General features: G+C 43.9%; 1 protein-coding gene across 2 annotated transcripts in view; it reads left to right on the top strand.

Moving 5' to 3' along the window:
* IDUA (alpha-L-iduronidase) overlaps positions 1-15,430 on the top strand; it is a 135,970-nt gene that overhangs the window by 70,410 nt on the left and 50,130 nt on the right. The window contains exons 4-5 of one of the 2 annotated variants that reach the window (XM_075352223.1): positions 1,559-1,666; positions 11,648-11,743. In XM_075352223.1, the coding sequence (XP_075208338.1) occupies positions 1,559-1,666; positions 11,648-11,743 (204 nt within the window). The remainder of the gene's footprint in view (positions 1-1,558; positions 1,667-11,647; positions 11,744-15,430) is intronic. The other variant, XM_075352230.1, reaches the window with a different exon arrangement.

Below are 15,430 nucleotides of genomic sequence, written 5' to 3'. Positions count from 1 at the left end.
TCTGTATGCTAAAACTTTACAATATTCCAATAAATACTATGGAAACTATTTACATAAAAAAACCCCCAAAAAACAATAAACATTCAGCCAACAATTTTAATAAGAATTACTGCTTCTAAATTTGAGGTGGGGGGGTGGGGGGGGGTTCACTAAATCACACTTTTTAGCTCATATAGTGCAGATTGAGACTTTTAGTTGGTTACACGACAAGAGCCTGTCAATAGGTTTTTACTATGTACTCTGAGAACATCATGGCATAGAGGCTGAGACCCTGATTTCAGTGAGGTCACTTAATAGTCTGTGTGTTACTGTTTAAATAGAAGCAGTGTTTTAGTAGTAGAAGATTATCACTACAGGACTAATTGTCTTCTGCCTCTTAGTTAACTGCTTTGAGTAACCCTGCTCCCAACACAGATTAGCACTTTTTCTCAATGTACACATTGTACAGCATACTCAGAAAGCTGCCAATCTCTGAGCTGTGCTAGATCTGTAACAGAGAAAACAGTGATTTTATCACTAGAGTTGAGCGAGTAACTAACTATTCGTACTCGCTATACTCATGAGTACTGTCTAATACTTGCGTATTCGTTCCGAATAGCATGTGCAATGCAAGTCAATGGGGAAAAACTTGCAAAGTAACGAGTAACCCGAATGCTGCACTATTCGTGCGAGTAGCAAACAGTACGGCATTGAAGTTACTTGTTACATTGCGAGTTTTCCCCCACTGAATTGCATTGCACACACTATTCGGAATGAATACGCGAGTATTAGACAGTACTCGTTATGAGTATAGTGAGTACGAGTACGAATAGTTAGGTACTCGCTCAACTCTGTTTATCACAACTGCCGCACCCAGTAAACTAAATGATATATCTCTGGAATCAGGGTCTCAGCCCCTATATCATGTTGCTCTCACTTAGCAAAAACCTATTAACAAATTACCTTAAAGCACCACTCGAACAATTTTTTTTATTTTTACCGTTGGAGGGTTGCTTTTGATCTAAGGTCTCTGCCTCCTGTATTATACTCACTCTCCGGTGTTTTCACCCTTTATTGGCACCGCTCCAGTCCTGCGGCGTTATTTTGTGACGTTTGATTGGACGGAAGTCAGAAGTTACGCCGCAAGCTCTCAATGCAATGCAGAACGAGGTTTTTCATATACATTGAAGAGTAAGCTTCGGCGCTCCATGAAACACTGGAGCTGACGGTAGTTCACAAATCATAGAAGACCGACCGGAGCGTCGGCAATAGAGGATGAAGACGCGGCAAGTGAGTATAAGATGGGGGGCATAGGACTTGGAGTGGTGCTTTGTAAAAGGCTTTTCCATCATATTAAATAATAGTGTATTGCTAGAATATGCCATAGCTATCTCATTAGTGAGATTCTACCTCCTTGATTCTAGACAATCCCTACATTAAAGTTAATATATTCCTTTCAGCTTTTTCTCATCAAAATGCTGTTTTCATACAGGCTATCTTCAGAGATAAGGGATCTGTACTGGTCTAATGAGTGAGCCTTTGTGATACGTCAAAACTTTTATGTCTTTTTTTTTTCTAGGTTTTGAATTGATGGGAAGTCCATCTGACTATTTTACTAATTTTGAAGATAAAAGACAAGTGTTTGAATGGAGACAACTAATTTACTTGACCTCAAAACGGTACATTGGTAAGTTGCTGATTATTATTTGGTTGCATCTTAAGGACTTGAAACATTAGTTGATTTGATCCCCAAAAAATAGATAACATGAACTTCATCCCAGTGCACAGAGTGGGTGTGGAAACATTTTAATTCACAGTTCTTAATGATGGAGGTAATACACCAGAGTAATAAAGTTACCATTACACACATATTAAGCCCCTTAAAATAGCAGAAAAGAATATTAAGACTCCCAATAACCTTTTCTGATATGTAAACTGTTATGTGGGCTTTACATGAGACGACTGATCGTGCGATGAATCGTCGGGGGCACGGTTTTCGTGACGCACATCCGGCATCGTACACGACGGCGTCTCGTATAACACCTCCTAGCGACGCAGTATCGCTCACAAATCGTGAGTCGTGTACTCGTCGCTAGGTTTCTTAAAATTGTTTAATTAAAATGATGGCGGTTGTTCATCGTTTCCGTGGCATCACACGTTGCTCCGTGTGACACCCCGGGAACGATGAACAGCAGCTTACCTGCATCCCGCGGCTCCTGACGGCTATGTGGAAGGAAGGAGGTGGGCGGGATGTTTACATCCCGCTCATCTCCACCCCTCCGCTTCTATTGGCCGGCTGCCGTGTGACGTCGCTGTGACGCCGAACGTCCCTCCCACTCAATGAAGTGGACGTTCGTCGCCCACAGCGAGGTCGTCCGGAAGGTAAGTGTGTGTGACCGGGGTTAAACGAGTTTGCGCGACATGGGCAGCGATTTGCCCGTGACGCACAAACGACGGGGGCAGGTACGATCGATCGTGAAATCGCACGATCGGTCGTCCCGTGTAAAGCAGGCATTACTCTCACCAAGTTACCGGGTAGAAATTGAATGAGTACCATCCATCTTTAACTTTTATATAAACCTTGTATATCATAGATTCTACCTGGAATGGTGCCCTCCCTCTTTATGGTCTCTCCACTGGCATAACATAAAGTATTAATGGGATACAGTAGGTTTACCAATTTAGACAGTTACAAAGAGTTAACATAAAGGTCCTATGAGGTTTGACATTGCCTATTTAATGTAATTGGCAGGTGAAAATTTGTTTTTTCAAGGTTCTTAACTTTTTACTGGCACCTACGTAAGTTATCACCTTTCCAGTAGATATATGATATTGTTAGATCAGTGTGGTTCTACATCCATGATCATCGATGCCCAAGATGGATGACTTGTCCCCCCATTCATGCTCCTCTCGTCCACCATTTTAGCAGGATATATCCAAAATCTATAAAAAGCATCAACCCACTTTACTTAGGGCAGACCCTGTCCAGGAGAAACTATCTAAAAATGTATAAAGCAACAAATGTTATGATAGGTTCTTTTAACATCTGCATTGTGGCTTCTTTTTTAATGGAGACTATGAAAATAGTACCAAATCTGTCGGACAACAACTACAGCCAGAGTGTCATTGTGGTGCCACCACTGTAATGGGAAGTATACATCTGAATTCAAAATCTGATGAATGATGCTCCAAACCACTTTTATTAAACATGAGAAACTAAAGGAAATGAAAGGTCACCAATTCCAAACTGCAAAGTGTTGAAGACGTAGAATACACAACTGTATCATAGATGTTGGGTCACATGCAAAAGAAAACTATAGGTTCTTTTTGGAATTTGTGTATAGCAAACTTTGGACACATTATTTATAGAATAAAAGAATGTTCATATATACACTACTCACAAAAAGTTAGGGACATTTGGCTTTTAGGATGATCCTAAAATGCCCTCTATCTTTTTCAGGTGAACTAACTGTGACGTTCTCTAGCCATGTGAATGCACATGTCCAAATGTTCAAAAGGCCACTTTTGACTTGTAGGATTACTACTTCCAATAGGTGGCACTAGAGTTTGTCTCCTTCCTCCCTGGAGAGACAATTTGAATATTTCCCAGAAGAGCATTGCAGCTATAAGTTCCCCTAACTGGCAGCCAGATTGGTTTGTCAGGTCTCCGCAAGGAGAATAGTATTCCTCGTGGTCCCCACTATAGCTTCTCATATGCCAGATCAGATGCCATACTTTGCACTGATGAGGGGCAATCACCTCAAAACACTGTGTCTGCAAATTGGGGTTCTGATCTGGTATAAATCCTAAGTCATATGAAAAGGCTTGTTAAAAGGCCACTTTTGACTTGTAGAATTGCTACTTCCAATGGGTGGTGCTAGAGTTTGTCTCCTTCCTCCATGGAGAGACAATTCAAATGTTCAATGTTTCAGTACTTTTTGCACAACTTGCTGTTCTCTAAGAAGGAGCTTAATGGCAACATTCACAGCAGGTGTTTGATCCATGAATTGCACAATAAATTTCAGGGTTCAATTAGAATTGGTATTTAAACGGTCCCCCTCACCATGTTGTTCACATTTTAACATCATGAGACCAAGATGACATCTAACAATTTATTAACAATAACTTGCCATTGCGTGGCTTCAAGAAGGATGTTTTAAGACGGAAATGGCCACTAAGTTTATAGTAGTGTCATCAGCAGGTTGCAACAGAGACTGAAAGAGTCACACAAAGGCATAGAAGTGGCTGCCCTTTGGCCACATCCCACACTGATGACCGCTTCATTGTGAACAATGTCCTTCGGAAACCAATTATGAATGCCATACAAGTCCAGGCATATTAAAAGGAGCTGAAAAGCTCCCAATTGTTACATTAGACCATTTGAAACCATTTACATGGGCGGCACGGTGGCTCAGTAGTTAGCACTGTAGTCTTGCAGCGCTGGGGTCCTGGGTTCAAATCCCACCAAGGACACCATCTGCAAGGAGTTTGTATGTTCTCCCCGTTTTTGCGTGGGTTTCCTCCGGGTACTCCGATTTCCTCCCACACTCGAAAAACATACAGATAGGGACTTTAGATTGTGAGCCCCAATGGGGACAGTGTTGCCAATGTATGTAAAGTGCTGTGGAATTAATAGCGCTATATTAATTGAATAAAATTATTATTATTATTATTTACATCAGCGTGGTCTGTGTTTTTAGGTGACCTGCAAGGCTACCTAACCACACCACGAGGCACAGGCATCATCAACCTACTGGATGAGGGACCAGTGCTGTTCACTGATGAAAGTCAATTCATGCTGAGCAGAAATGACATCTGTCAACGATGTTGGAGACATCAGTGAGAGCACTATGCATCAGTCACTGTTGTTACCAGATGAGCCTTTTGTTGTGGTAGTGGTACCGTGTGGGTAGATTAGGTGTCTAGTCAATATAGAATTGCCCTACACTTTGTGAGTGATACAGTGAGAAATAACATTAATCCAGTCATTGTGCCTTTGCATGAACAACACGGGCCTAATTTTATTTTCATAGACAACAATGCCAAAGTTCATCGAGGTTGCATCATTAGGGAATGGCTGCTGGAGACTGGGGTACCTCAAATGGAGTAGCCTGCACTTTCTCCAGACTTGACTCCCATAGAAAACCTATGGGATCAGCTGAGTCGCCATGTAGAGGCTCTTAACTCTGTACTCCAGAACCCCAATGTCCTGAGGGTCACCCTTCTAGCAAAGTGGAATTTTATGCCTCAGTAGACAATAACTCGACTTGTAAACAGCATGAGATGTCGTTAAGCTGTAATTGATGCTCAAGGCCATATGACAAGTTATTGAGACATTGACATTTTTTTGTAAGGTACACTGTCATGATTTGACTGGGGGATAGCAAGGGACAGGGGATACTATGCTGTCCCTTATGCTAGGGCACCCTAGGCTATCTCTAACCTTAGGCTTAGTCCTGATTGTGGAGAGTCCAGTGCCTGGCTATTCTCCTGACCAGATCTAATCTGTTACCCTGCTCAGGAAATGAAGGGGCAAAGTATGATGGCAAAAAAGATTAAGATGGGAAAAACAAAACTCAGTGGCTGATGCATAGCACTCTCCTTAATGTTTCCAACATAGTTGACGGCCTCCATTTCTGCTCAACATGAATTGACTTTCATCCTTGAACAGCGCTGAGGCCCACTGGTCCCTCGTCTGGCAAGACAATGAGAACTGTGGCTGGTAGTGTGGTCTGGTACCATCTTGCATGCAGACCAAGCTGGTGTATTGAATGATCACTTGGGTGCCTCTCATGTCCATTAAATGTGCTTGGAATTGTGTAGCATTCATCATCCATTTACGAAGGGCATTGTTCCCAGTGAAGTGGTCATCAGTGTGAGATCTGGCCAAAAGATGTCCACTTCTGTGCCTTTCAGTGACTCTTCCAGTCTCTCTATATCTCTGTTGCAACCTTCTGGTCACACTCTTTGACACTCTAAGCTCAGTGGCCCTTCTTTCTGAGAACATCCTTGAAGCAATGGTGAGGTGCTGTTGATCAGTTGTTAGGTGTCTTATTGATCTCATGATATCAAGGTGTGGGCAGTAAGATGAGAAGGACTGTTTAAATACCAATTCTAATTGAACCCCGAAATTTATTGGGTGATTCATGGACCAAACACCTGTTATGAATTCTGCCATTAAACGCCTTGTAGAGAGCAGTAAGTTGTGCAAAAACATTGAACAGTTGGACATGTGCATTCAGAAGTTTAGAGACGGTCACATTAAGTTCACCTGAAAAGGTTGGAGTGCATTTTAGGATCATCCTGAAATTTCACCTGGAAGCCATATATTTCTAAATGTCATGGGTAGGTCAAGATTTAATGAAGACATTGTAGAAGATAAAGTGCATCAAATATCGCAGCTTGAAAGATGCCACCAATTTCAGAACACTAGTATTTTGTAATCTTTAGACAATTATCAGTAAAAATATTTTTCTGACTTTAAAGCCTGGCACCAGCTGACCATGTGTATTGATTGTCTACCTTGGTGCTTGGCGTGCCTGTGCCGAAGGCTGAATGCCAACGATACCTGTTCAGTAAGCGCAACTGATGTATTCATTGGTCAAAAACAAGCTATTTTCCAATGGTGACACTACTGGTTTCATTGAAACAGCCTTTGTTGCCCAAACAGTTGCTTCCACTGTCTTCTGCTCCATGGAGGTTGAATTTATGTGACAGAATATGCTGGCAGTGATTAGTATTGTGTATAGTGACAATATATTATTGCCGCTATGGTCCAATATTGTCTATTTATACACATTATGTTTATACTAGCTATATGTGTTAACATTGGAAATAAATCTTTTTATTTTATAAGGCTCTATTCACAATAGTACTGGATACTGCATCACATATTCCTGTAAAAATAACAGAAACCGCAATAGTACATCATGACCTCCCTTATATAAGTCCATCAGATCCATCTGCTATTGCCAGTGTCCATTGTGCAAAGGATTCGGAATTGCATAATGGTTTCTGTTTATTTGCCTGTTAGGGAGTAACCATTGTTTTAATTTTTATAAATTAGTAATACACATGAAAATAAGAAACTTTGTAATATATCTTAGAGAAATCTGCTTCTTCCTCCTGTTGGATTGATCTTTCACTTCATGGGTAAAATCTGTATTTGGTGAAGACAAAATGATGCCATTATTGAGATAGGAGATGACTGTTGGTGCTCATAAAGAGGGGAATTGGCAGAATTATGGAGGAGCATGAGGCACAAACATTCTGCTGCAAGTTCTCTAGACTTCACAGTTAGGGTACGCTCACACAAGCATATACATCTTACGATTGATATCTGATGTATTATGGGATAGCACTTGGAGCGATGTCATTTAATAGAGCTGGACTGATACCTGACTTTTTTCACTGACAGAATCAGCCAGTGAAAAAGAACCACAGCATACTGTGATTTGCTGCTCAATTCGAATGGTGCACATGTGATGCCCCTGGACTAGTCAGGGCGTCACAGGGGACTGCACGCTCTTTATCCTTAGTGCAGGACTCAACCCCTCTTGGTTCTGGGTTCCCAACTTGCAGCACTGCATTAGCATCCAAAAATCCCAATCACACCTCACACCACACTCTGTCAGGCACACCAGTGGGCTGCTAAGTTGGAATAGGGACGCCCACCTAGGGGTCAGGCAGACTGGTGGGGGGTGACAAGTCAGTTCAGTGGTAGCCCTCGAGCAGTAAGGAGCTAGGAGGGAGCGTGTGGCTCCCGAGGAGAAGAAGATTGGGTTACAGTCGGTGGTCTGGACCCGGAGGAGTTGGAGACCCGGTCGCGGGATATTGGGACTGGGTGCCTGACTTAGTCTCGGAGGACAGTCAGCAGCAAGTACAATAGCCGGTCTCGGACCGAAAGCACGGCGGGGTACTGTACCCTAGGTCGGGGAGAGGCTTCAAGTAACCCGGCAATTAATCTGCGGAGGATAGGGCCTTTATGGACTGTCCCCACGAAGCTCAGAGATTGGGGGCACTAGCGCAACGAAGGGGATAGGGCTTTCCAACCAAAGCAGCCCACTGAAATCCCAAACGTGAGCTCCTGAGAGCACAACTCGCTCACTCAAAAAGTGGGGAGCTGGGCCCGGACAGCTTCAAGCTTACGGGCCACTTGGACACTACTAAAATTTGTGCACGGAGTCAGGCTCCGGACCATCAGGCAGTACTGCAGGGGACGGATACCCGGACGAGCTCCCCCAAGAGAGGGCAGCGGCACCCAGGTTTACCACGTTGTCAGCGTCTGCTTCTGTATCTGAGTGAGTACCTGCGTTCCCCCTGCTCCCAGCTCCCCTGCGCTCCCCTGCTACCCCACCATCCAGAGTCCTGGAGCCTTCCCTACCCGTGGAGGGTAACGTCATCTGGCTGCCCCCATTCCATCACCCCGGGTACTCCCACAGGCAGCGGCGGTACTCCTTGTTACCGCACACCACGGGTGGCATCACGAACTATATATCTACCCTTGTAATAATCCCCCCATTTCCCTCGAGCCACGAGTAATCACCCCCGTATGCGAGCGGTTTGACCGCTACTGGGGCGGCGCACACACACACATTTAAGTCTTGGGTGCTTGGAAATCATCGAACTGCACACAGATATCATCTGAGTGCAGTCTGATTTCCATAGACCCGCAGAATGGAGAAGATGGAGAAATTTTGTTCTCCTTTTTCTCCTCACAGTGTCCAATAAGATGACACTCAGATCAAGCTTAGATCAGACTTTGATCAGTGTCATTAGCATAATTGACCTAATTCTCTCAATTGAGAAAGTCTATGTTCGTGTGACCCCGACCTTACACTTCTCCACATAATGTCATTATCTCAGTAATGGGATACTGTTCTCACTGAATACAGATTTTACCCATGAATTGGAAAAAAAAACCGGACAAATTGATGACTCACTGATAGTAAAAATTGACACACGGATGACACACTGATGATAAAAAAAAGACACATGGATCACATACCAAATGTAAAAATAGACACATAGATGACACACTGAAAAAAATAGACACATTGATGACACACTGATGACACATTGAGGGTAAAAACAGACACATAGATAACACATTGATGGTAAAAATGGACACACAGACCATACACTGATGGTAAAAATGGATACACAGATGACACACTGATGATAAAAACGGACACATGGATGACACTGATGATAAAAACAGACACACAGATGACACACTGATGGTAAAAATGGACACATGGATGACACACTGATGGTAAAAACGGACACACTGATGGTAAGAAAGGACACACAAACCATACACTGATGGTAAAAAAAGTACACACTATACTCTGATGGGAAAAATGGACACATGGATGACACACTAATGGTAAAAGCATATCCAGTGGCACTCAATAATATAAGGATACATTGGCATTGCATTACTGCTATAAGAATATTGGAGATAGGAGAAAAATACCTAGCTAATGTGAAAAATGAGCAAAAAGACATAGGCATTGCATTACTGCTTTGGAAATATTGGTAAAAATAAATTTTTAGCTTATGTATTGGCCAATCCATGAGAGCCCAATGACCTCGACAAGGTGATCTCATAATATCGGGGACCTACTGTAAATGCCTCTATGTTCGATTAAAAATCTGCATGTCTGGGCAGATAGATTTCTGGTTAGAGAAGATGGTGGACACACCCTTTTAACATTAGTTATATATTTTTCTCCTTTCTCCAATATTCTTATAGCAGTAATACAATGCCAATGTTTCCTCTCAATATTATTGAGGGCCACTGGCTATGCTTTTGTAGTTATGTTGTTTTTTCGGTTGGCGCCTATTCACATTTGTAGAAGATGCTGATCAGTTTTCTGATATGGTTGTAGTGCATTTGTTCTCACTTAGCAGCACTCCACCCCATAACCAGGATGTGTCCACTAGTTCACTGGTTTTACCCATTCTGAGATGTTTATTGTGTGGCACCTTGGTAATGAGACACCTTTTTATAGGTCATCAGTTGAACCAGTTGATGTTATTTTTCACTAAGTGACACGGTTGCTTTCTAATTATTTACTGATAGATTTCAGCTGGTGACATGACTTTCCGTGGCTTTTTTGCAACTTAGTTTCTTCATGTGTTCAATACTTTTTCCTGTGTAATTTCTCATTATAACACATGACAACATTTTGGGACATCAGTGATTTGATATATTTGCCTGTCTGGATTGGATGGGTTGTTATTGACATCTGGGGAGAATTTCATCTCAATGGCACCTTTAGAAATATATTTACTGTATTTTTTGGATTATAAGATGCACTTTTACTCCCAAAAATTTGGGAGGAAAGTGAGGGGTGCGTCTTATAATCTGAATGTAGCTTACCAGGGTGGTGGAGAGGGGTTGCAAGAGGCCGGAGGAATGCTGAGGTGCTGTGCAGGGGCTGCGGTAGCTGTGCAGGGGATGCAGTGACTGTGCTGTTTCTGCAGCCGCTGAGCAGGGTCTACAGCGGCTGCTGCTGGGGCGGCTGTGCGGTGTCTAAAGCGGCTCTGCAGGGTCTATGCGGGATCTCCAGCTGCTGTACAGGGTCTTCGGCGGCTGGATTTGCGCTGCTGGTCGGTTGGTGAGGACTTCAAATTATGCCGCTCGGAGTCTGCACGTGCGCAGATGGAGCTCTCGGCTCAAGCTCTCATTTGCGCAGGCACTGCCTCCTGCCCATTGATGTCCCTCCAGTGGACTTCAGGAAAATGGCACCCGGAGGTGGCGCTTGCGCAAATGAGATCTTGGCTTGCCATTGAGCCTAGAGCTCAAACTGCGCTGCCTCTGGGCACCATTTCTTTGAAGCCCTCACCGCGCGCAGCTGCCGCCGCCCGAGCACAGGAGTATAAGCCTACGCCGCAGCCCCAGCCTCTGCCGCAGTCCGAGCCTCCGCCGCTGCACCAGCACAGCCTACAGTTTCTGGAACGCCCATGCCTCCTGTGACTCCTCCACCACCGCTACTGCCCCCTCCGGCAAGACACCACCGGATTACAAGACGGACCCCATTTTTTATTTCAACCTTTTTTTGCTCTGAATTTGGGGTGCGTCTTATAATCCGGTGCGCCTTATAAAACGAAAAATACGGTACTTAGAAAATTGGGGACGTGCTCAATACTTATTTTACTTGCAGTATATCAATAAAATTGTACTTCCAAATATTGTCCTCTGTTCTAAGAGCGAGATGGGAGCGTTCAGATTCATCTTGCAACATTAGGCTGGAGTTTCACATCAACATACTCGTATGCCAGCAGTTTGCAGACAAGTTCCGCAACCAAAAACATTTCTGCATTTTGCTATTTAAGAGCTGTAATTTTGCTGTAAGTAAAATAGATAAATCACAGGCTAGGTGGACCAGTATGTGACTTGCATTGAAGTTTATGGCAAGCGACACTCATTCGACTCATTGCAACCAGCAACAGAAATCCAATGCATTTGCAATTATTTGTGACTCTGTGTCTAAGTCACTGCTGGTCACAGATCACAATGTGACACCATAATAAATCATTACCTTTGATTTCATAATATGATGCACCTTGCATGTGGACCTAGTCTTGTTATAGTGAGCACTTCCATCACAGATGGGCTTTACATATAGTTACCTAACATTATTATTATTGCTTTTTACAGATAAGTATGGTTTAGAACATGTCTCGAATTGGAATTTTGAAACCTGGAATGAACCAGACAATCATGGTTTCGACAATGTCTCCATTTCTGTAACAGGTATTTTGTTCTCCCTCAATCCTGGTTAGCGGCAGACCGGGAGATCTTAGAAATATGGAAAAATTATAGTTATTTCTAAATTTGTAGAAACCATCAGAAAGGCAACTTTTTTCTGATCTGGATGATGATACTAGGAGTGATACCCAGTGCAGGATTTGTAGTTTGTTTTCCCAGGATTTTTGTTTTTTTTCCATTTTTATCCAAGTGATGTTAACAGGGAAAGAAGACAGCACATTATAAAAGGCATAAAGCATGTGGATGTTACATACTGTGTAGAAAATGACATAGCAATCTGTAGAAATATTGTGGTTTATGAACTTAAAGCGGGTTTTACACGCTACGACATCGCTCAAGTGATCTCGTTGGGGGTCACGGAATTTGTGACGCACATCCGGTCGCTTTAGCAATGCCGTTGCGTATGACACCTATGAGCGATTTTGCATCGTCGCAAAAACGTACAAAATCGCTCATCGGTGACATGGGGGTCCATTCTCAAATATCGTTACTGCAGCAGTAACGAAGTTGTTCCTCATTCCTGCGGCAGCACACATCGCTCCGTGTGACACCACAGAAATGAGAAAACTCTCCTTACCTGCCTTCCGGCCACAATGCGGAAGGAAGGAGGTGGGCGGGATGTTCGTCCCGCTCATCTCCGCTCCTCCGCTTCTATTGGGCGGCGGTTCAGTGACGCTGCTGTGACGTCACTGTGATGCTGAACGAACCGCCCCCCTTAGAAAGGAGGCGGTTCGCCGGTCACAGCAACGTCGCAGGGAAGGTAAGTAGTGTGACAAGTCCGGGCGATGTTGTGCGATACAGGCAGAGGTTTGCCCGTGTCGCACAACTGATGGGGGCGGGTACACACGCTGGCGATATCGGTACCGATATCGCAGTGTGTAAAGCGGCCTTTAGGCTATGTGTACAATAGAGAGGGTTTTTAGAGGCAGCCAAAAATAATGAGTTTTCTAGTGGAAACTGCTTCAGGAAACACTACTTCTTTGGCGGCTTCACACTTGCGATTAACTCGCATGAGTGCAATGTGAGAAAATCTCGCATTGCACTCGGACCAATGTTAATCAATGAGGCAGCTCCCATCTGCTATTTTTTTCTCAGTCCAAATCGGACTGAGAAAAAAATCGCAGCATGCTGCGTTTTGGTGAGTTTCTCGCGCACGTCTCCCCAATTAAACACTATGGGTGCGTGGAAAAAACGGATGTCACACGGACGGCACACACACCATCCTAGTGACATGCGTTTTTCTAAATACATTTATCGCATGTTGCAGAAAACACTGGAAATGAGGGAGGTCTGTCGATGTCGGTCAATTTCTATCTCTGTCAATCGGTCTGTCTCTCTCTCTGTCGGTCTCTCTGTCTCCCTGTCATCGGTCTCTATCTCTCTCTGTCTGTCTATCCCTCTCTCCCCTCTCTCATACTCACCGATCCCCGTGCACCGGCGCGGCGCTGCACGGCTATCACAAAGCTTCGGCGGCTTTTCCCCTTTTGAAAAAGCCGGCCGCTCATTATTCCATCCAGTATTCACTGCTTTCCCCGCCCACCTTCGCCTATGATTGGTTGCAGTTAGTCATGCCCCCACATTGAGGGACAGCTGTTTCACTGCAACCAATTACAGCCGCCGGTGGGCGGGTCTATTTCGTGCAGTAAATTTAATAAATAAATAATTAAAAAAATGGGATGAGGTTCCCCCCAATTTTCATACCAGCCAGGGTAAAGCCATACAGCTGGAGGCTGGTATTGTCAGGATGGGGAGCGCCACATTATGGGGAGCCCCCCACCCTAAAAATATCAGCCAGCAGCCGCCCGGAATTGCCGCATCCATTAGATGCGACAGTCCCAGGACTGTACCCGGCTCATCCCAAATTGCCCTGGTGCGGTGGCAATCGAGGTAATAAAGACTTAATGGCAGCAACCCATAGCTGCCACCAAGTCCTAGTTTAATCATGGCTGGCGTCTCCCCGAGATACCTTCCATGATTAACCTGTAAGTTAAAGAAAATAAACACAAAAAACGAAAAATCCTTTATTTGAAATAAATGACAAAAAAACCCACACCTCTTTCACCACTTTATTCAAGTCCCCAAATACCCCTCCAGGTCCGACGTAATCCACAGAGGTCCCACGACACTTTCAGCTCTGCTACATCAGAAGCTGACAGAGAGCGGTCACAGACCACGACCGCTGTCTGCGAGCTCCCCGCAGCGACTGAAGTGAGTCGCGCTATCAGCTGTGCTGTCACTGAGGTTACCCGCGGCCACAGATCTCAGCGGGAGGACTGCAGCTAGCCACAGGTAACCTTAGTGATGGCACCGCTGATAGCGGAGATCACTTCAGTCACTCAGGGGAATTGCGGTCACCAGTGAGACCTTCACCAGTGACCGAAAATCAGGCCACGGCACACAGAGAGAGCTGCGGGATGACAATGAAGTCAGGTGAAGTTCATCCGACTTCTTTCTGATCGTGCGGCTCCGTCTGTGTCTGCTGTCAGCGGCCATTCAGCTCTGCTACATGGCTCTGTCTGTGTCTGCTGTCAGCGGTCATGTAGCAGAGCTGAAGGGCAGATGACATAGCTGCTGAGAATAAAAACGGATAACATACGCACCAAACACGGATCACATACAGACTACAATCAATTGAAAAATCACAGAATCGCATTGCTGTTGCATTGCACACGGATCAAGACTTGAACAGACCTCATGCTACTTTCTAGTATGAGACTCGGTCCAATTTTACACTCGCAAGTGTGATTCCAGCCTTTGGTGAATTTTCGGAAGACTTTTTCCTTTCCTGCAGCAGCTTTGAAGAATTTTTGAATTGTTATGGAAGTGTTTATTTTTGTTGTTCTGAAGTGCTTTCCAGCCTAATGATTGGACCGTTGGGAGTGGATTACATCAGGTGCGCTTTCTTTCTTTCTTTCTTTCTTTCTTGTGTTTTTCAAAACCTGAAGTATAAAAAAACTCAAAAGATTTAAAGAAATTGTCCACTTTCAGAAACGTGGGTCCCAAACTGTATAAAAAATGCAAAAAACCTCCCCAAAAATAAATCAAAACATGCAGCGTCAAAAACATGATAAAATTGCATGTGAACAAACACAGTTAAACAAACGCAAGTAACTAATTTCTCTAATAGATGCAGAAATGCAGCAGAAAATCTGCAAGATCAGAAACTCACCAACTACTCATCATGGGAACGTAGGGACAAATAGCTCTGCTATAGGTCCTGATGGTGACAGCCCGACTTATCACTATAAAGCCATATTCACACGAAACATAAGCACTGTATTGTTTTGTGCAGAAAAAAGTGGATCTGGTTTACATTAAAACTCATGCCCCCTATCTATTTAAAGATGCTGCTAGGTGTGCATTTATGGAGGGCATTTTTACCTGGGGAACTTCAGAAAGTGCAAATAAAAACACAGTTGTGTTTTTTTAAGTGCAGAATTCCTATGTTTGTACCCGAACAAAAAGAGTAACAGTTTTTTATCCTAGTGATCAGCAGATGCCTCACCAGTATGTTGTTTCTGATTTTATTAAAAGGAAACTGTCAAGTGTAATATGCACCCAGATCCACGAGCAGTTCTGAGTGCATATTACTAATCCCTGCCTAACCGTCCCTGTATCTAGAGCGACCACACCTCTGATGCTGCACATTTATTAGCATGTTAGCACAAGGGC

The sequence above is a fragment of the Anomaloglossus baeobatrachus genome, chromosome 1, assembly GCF_048569485.1.
Source record: "Anomaloglossus baeobatrachus isolate aAnoBae1 chromosome 1, aAnoBae1.hap1, whole genome shotgun sequence".
Classification (NCBI taxonomy): Eukaryota; Metazoa; Chordata; class Amphibia; order Anura; family Aromobatidae; genus Anomaloglossus; species Anomaloglossus baeobatrachus.
The sequence above is the reverse complement of the archived record's forward strand: the minus strand, read 5'-3'. Positions and strand labels throughout refer to the sequence as shown.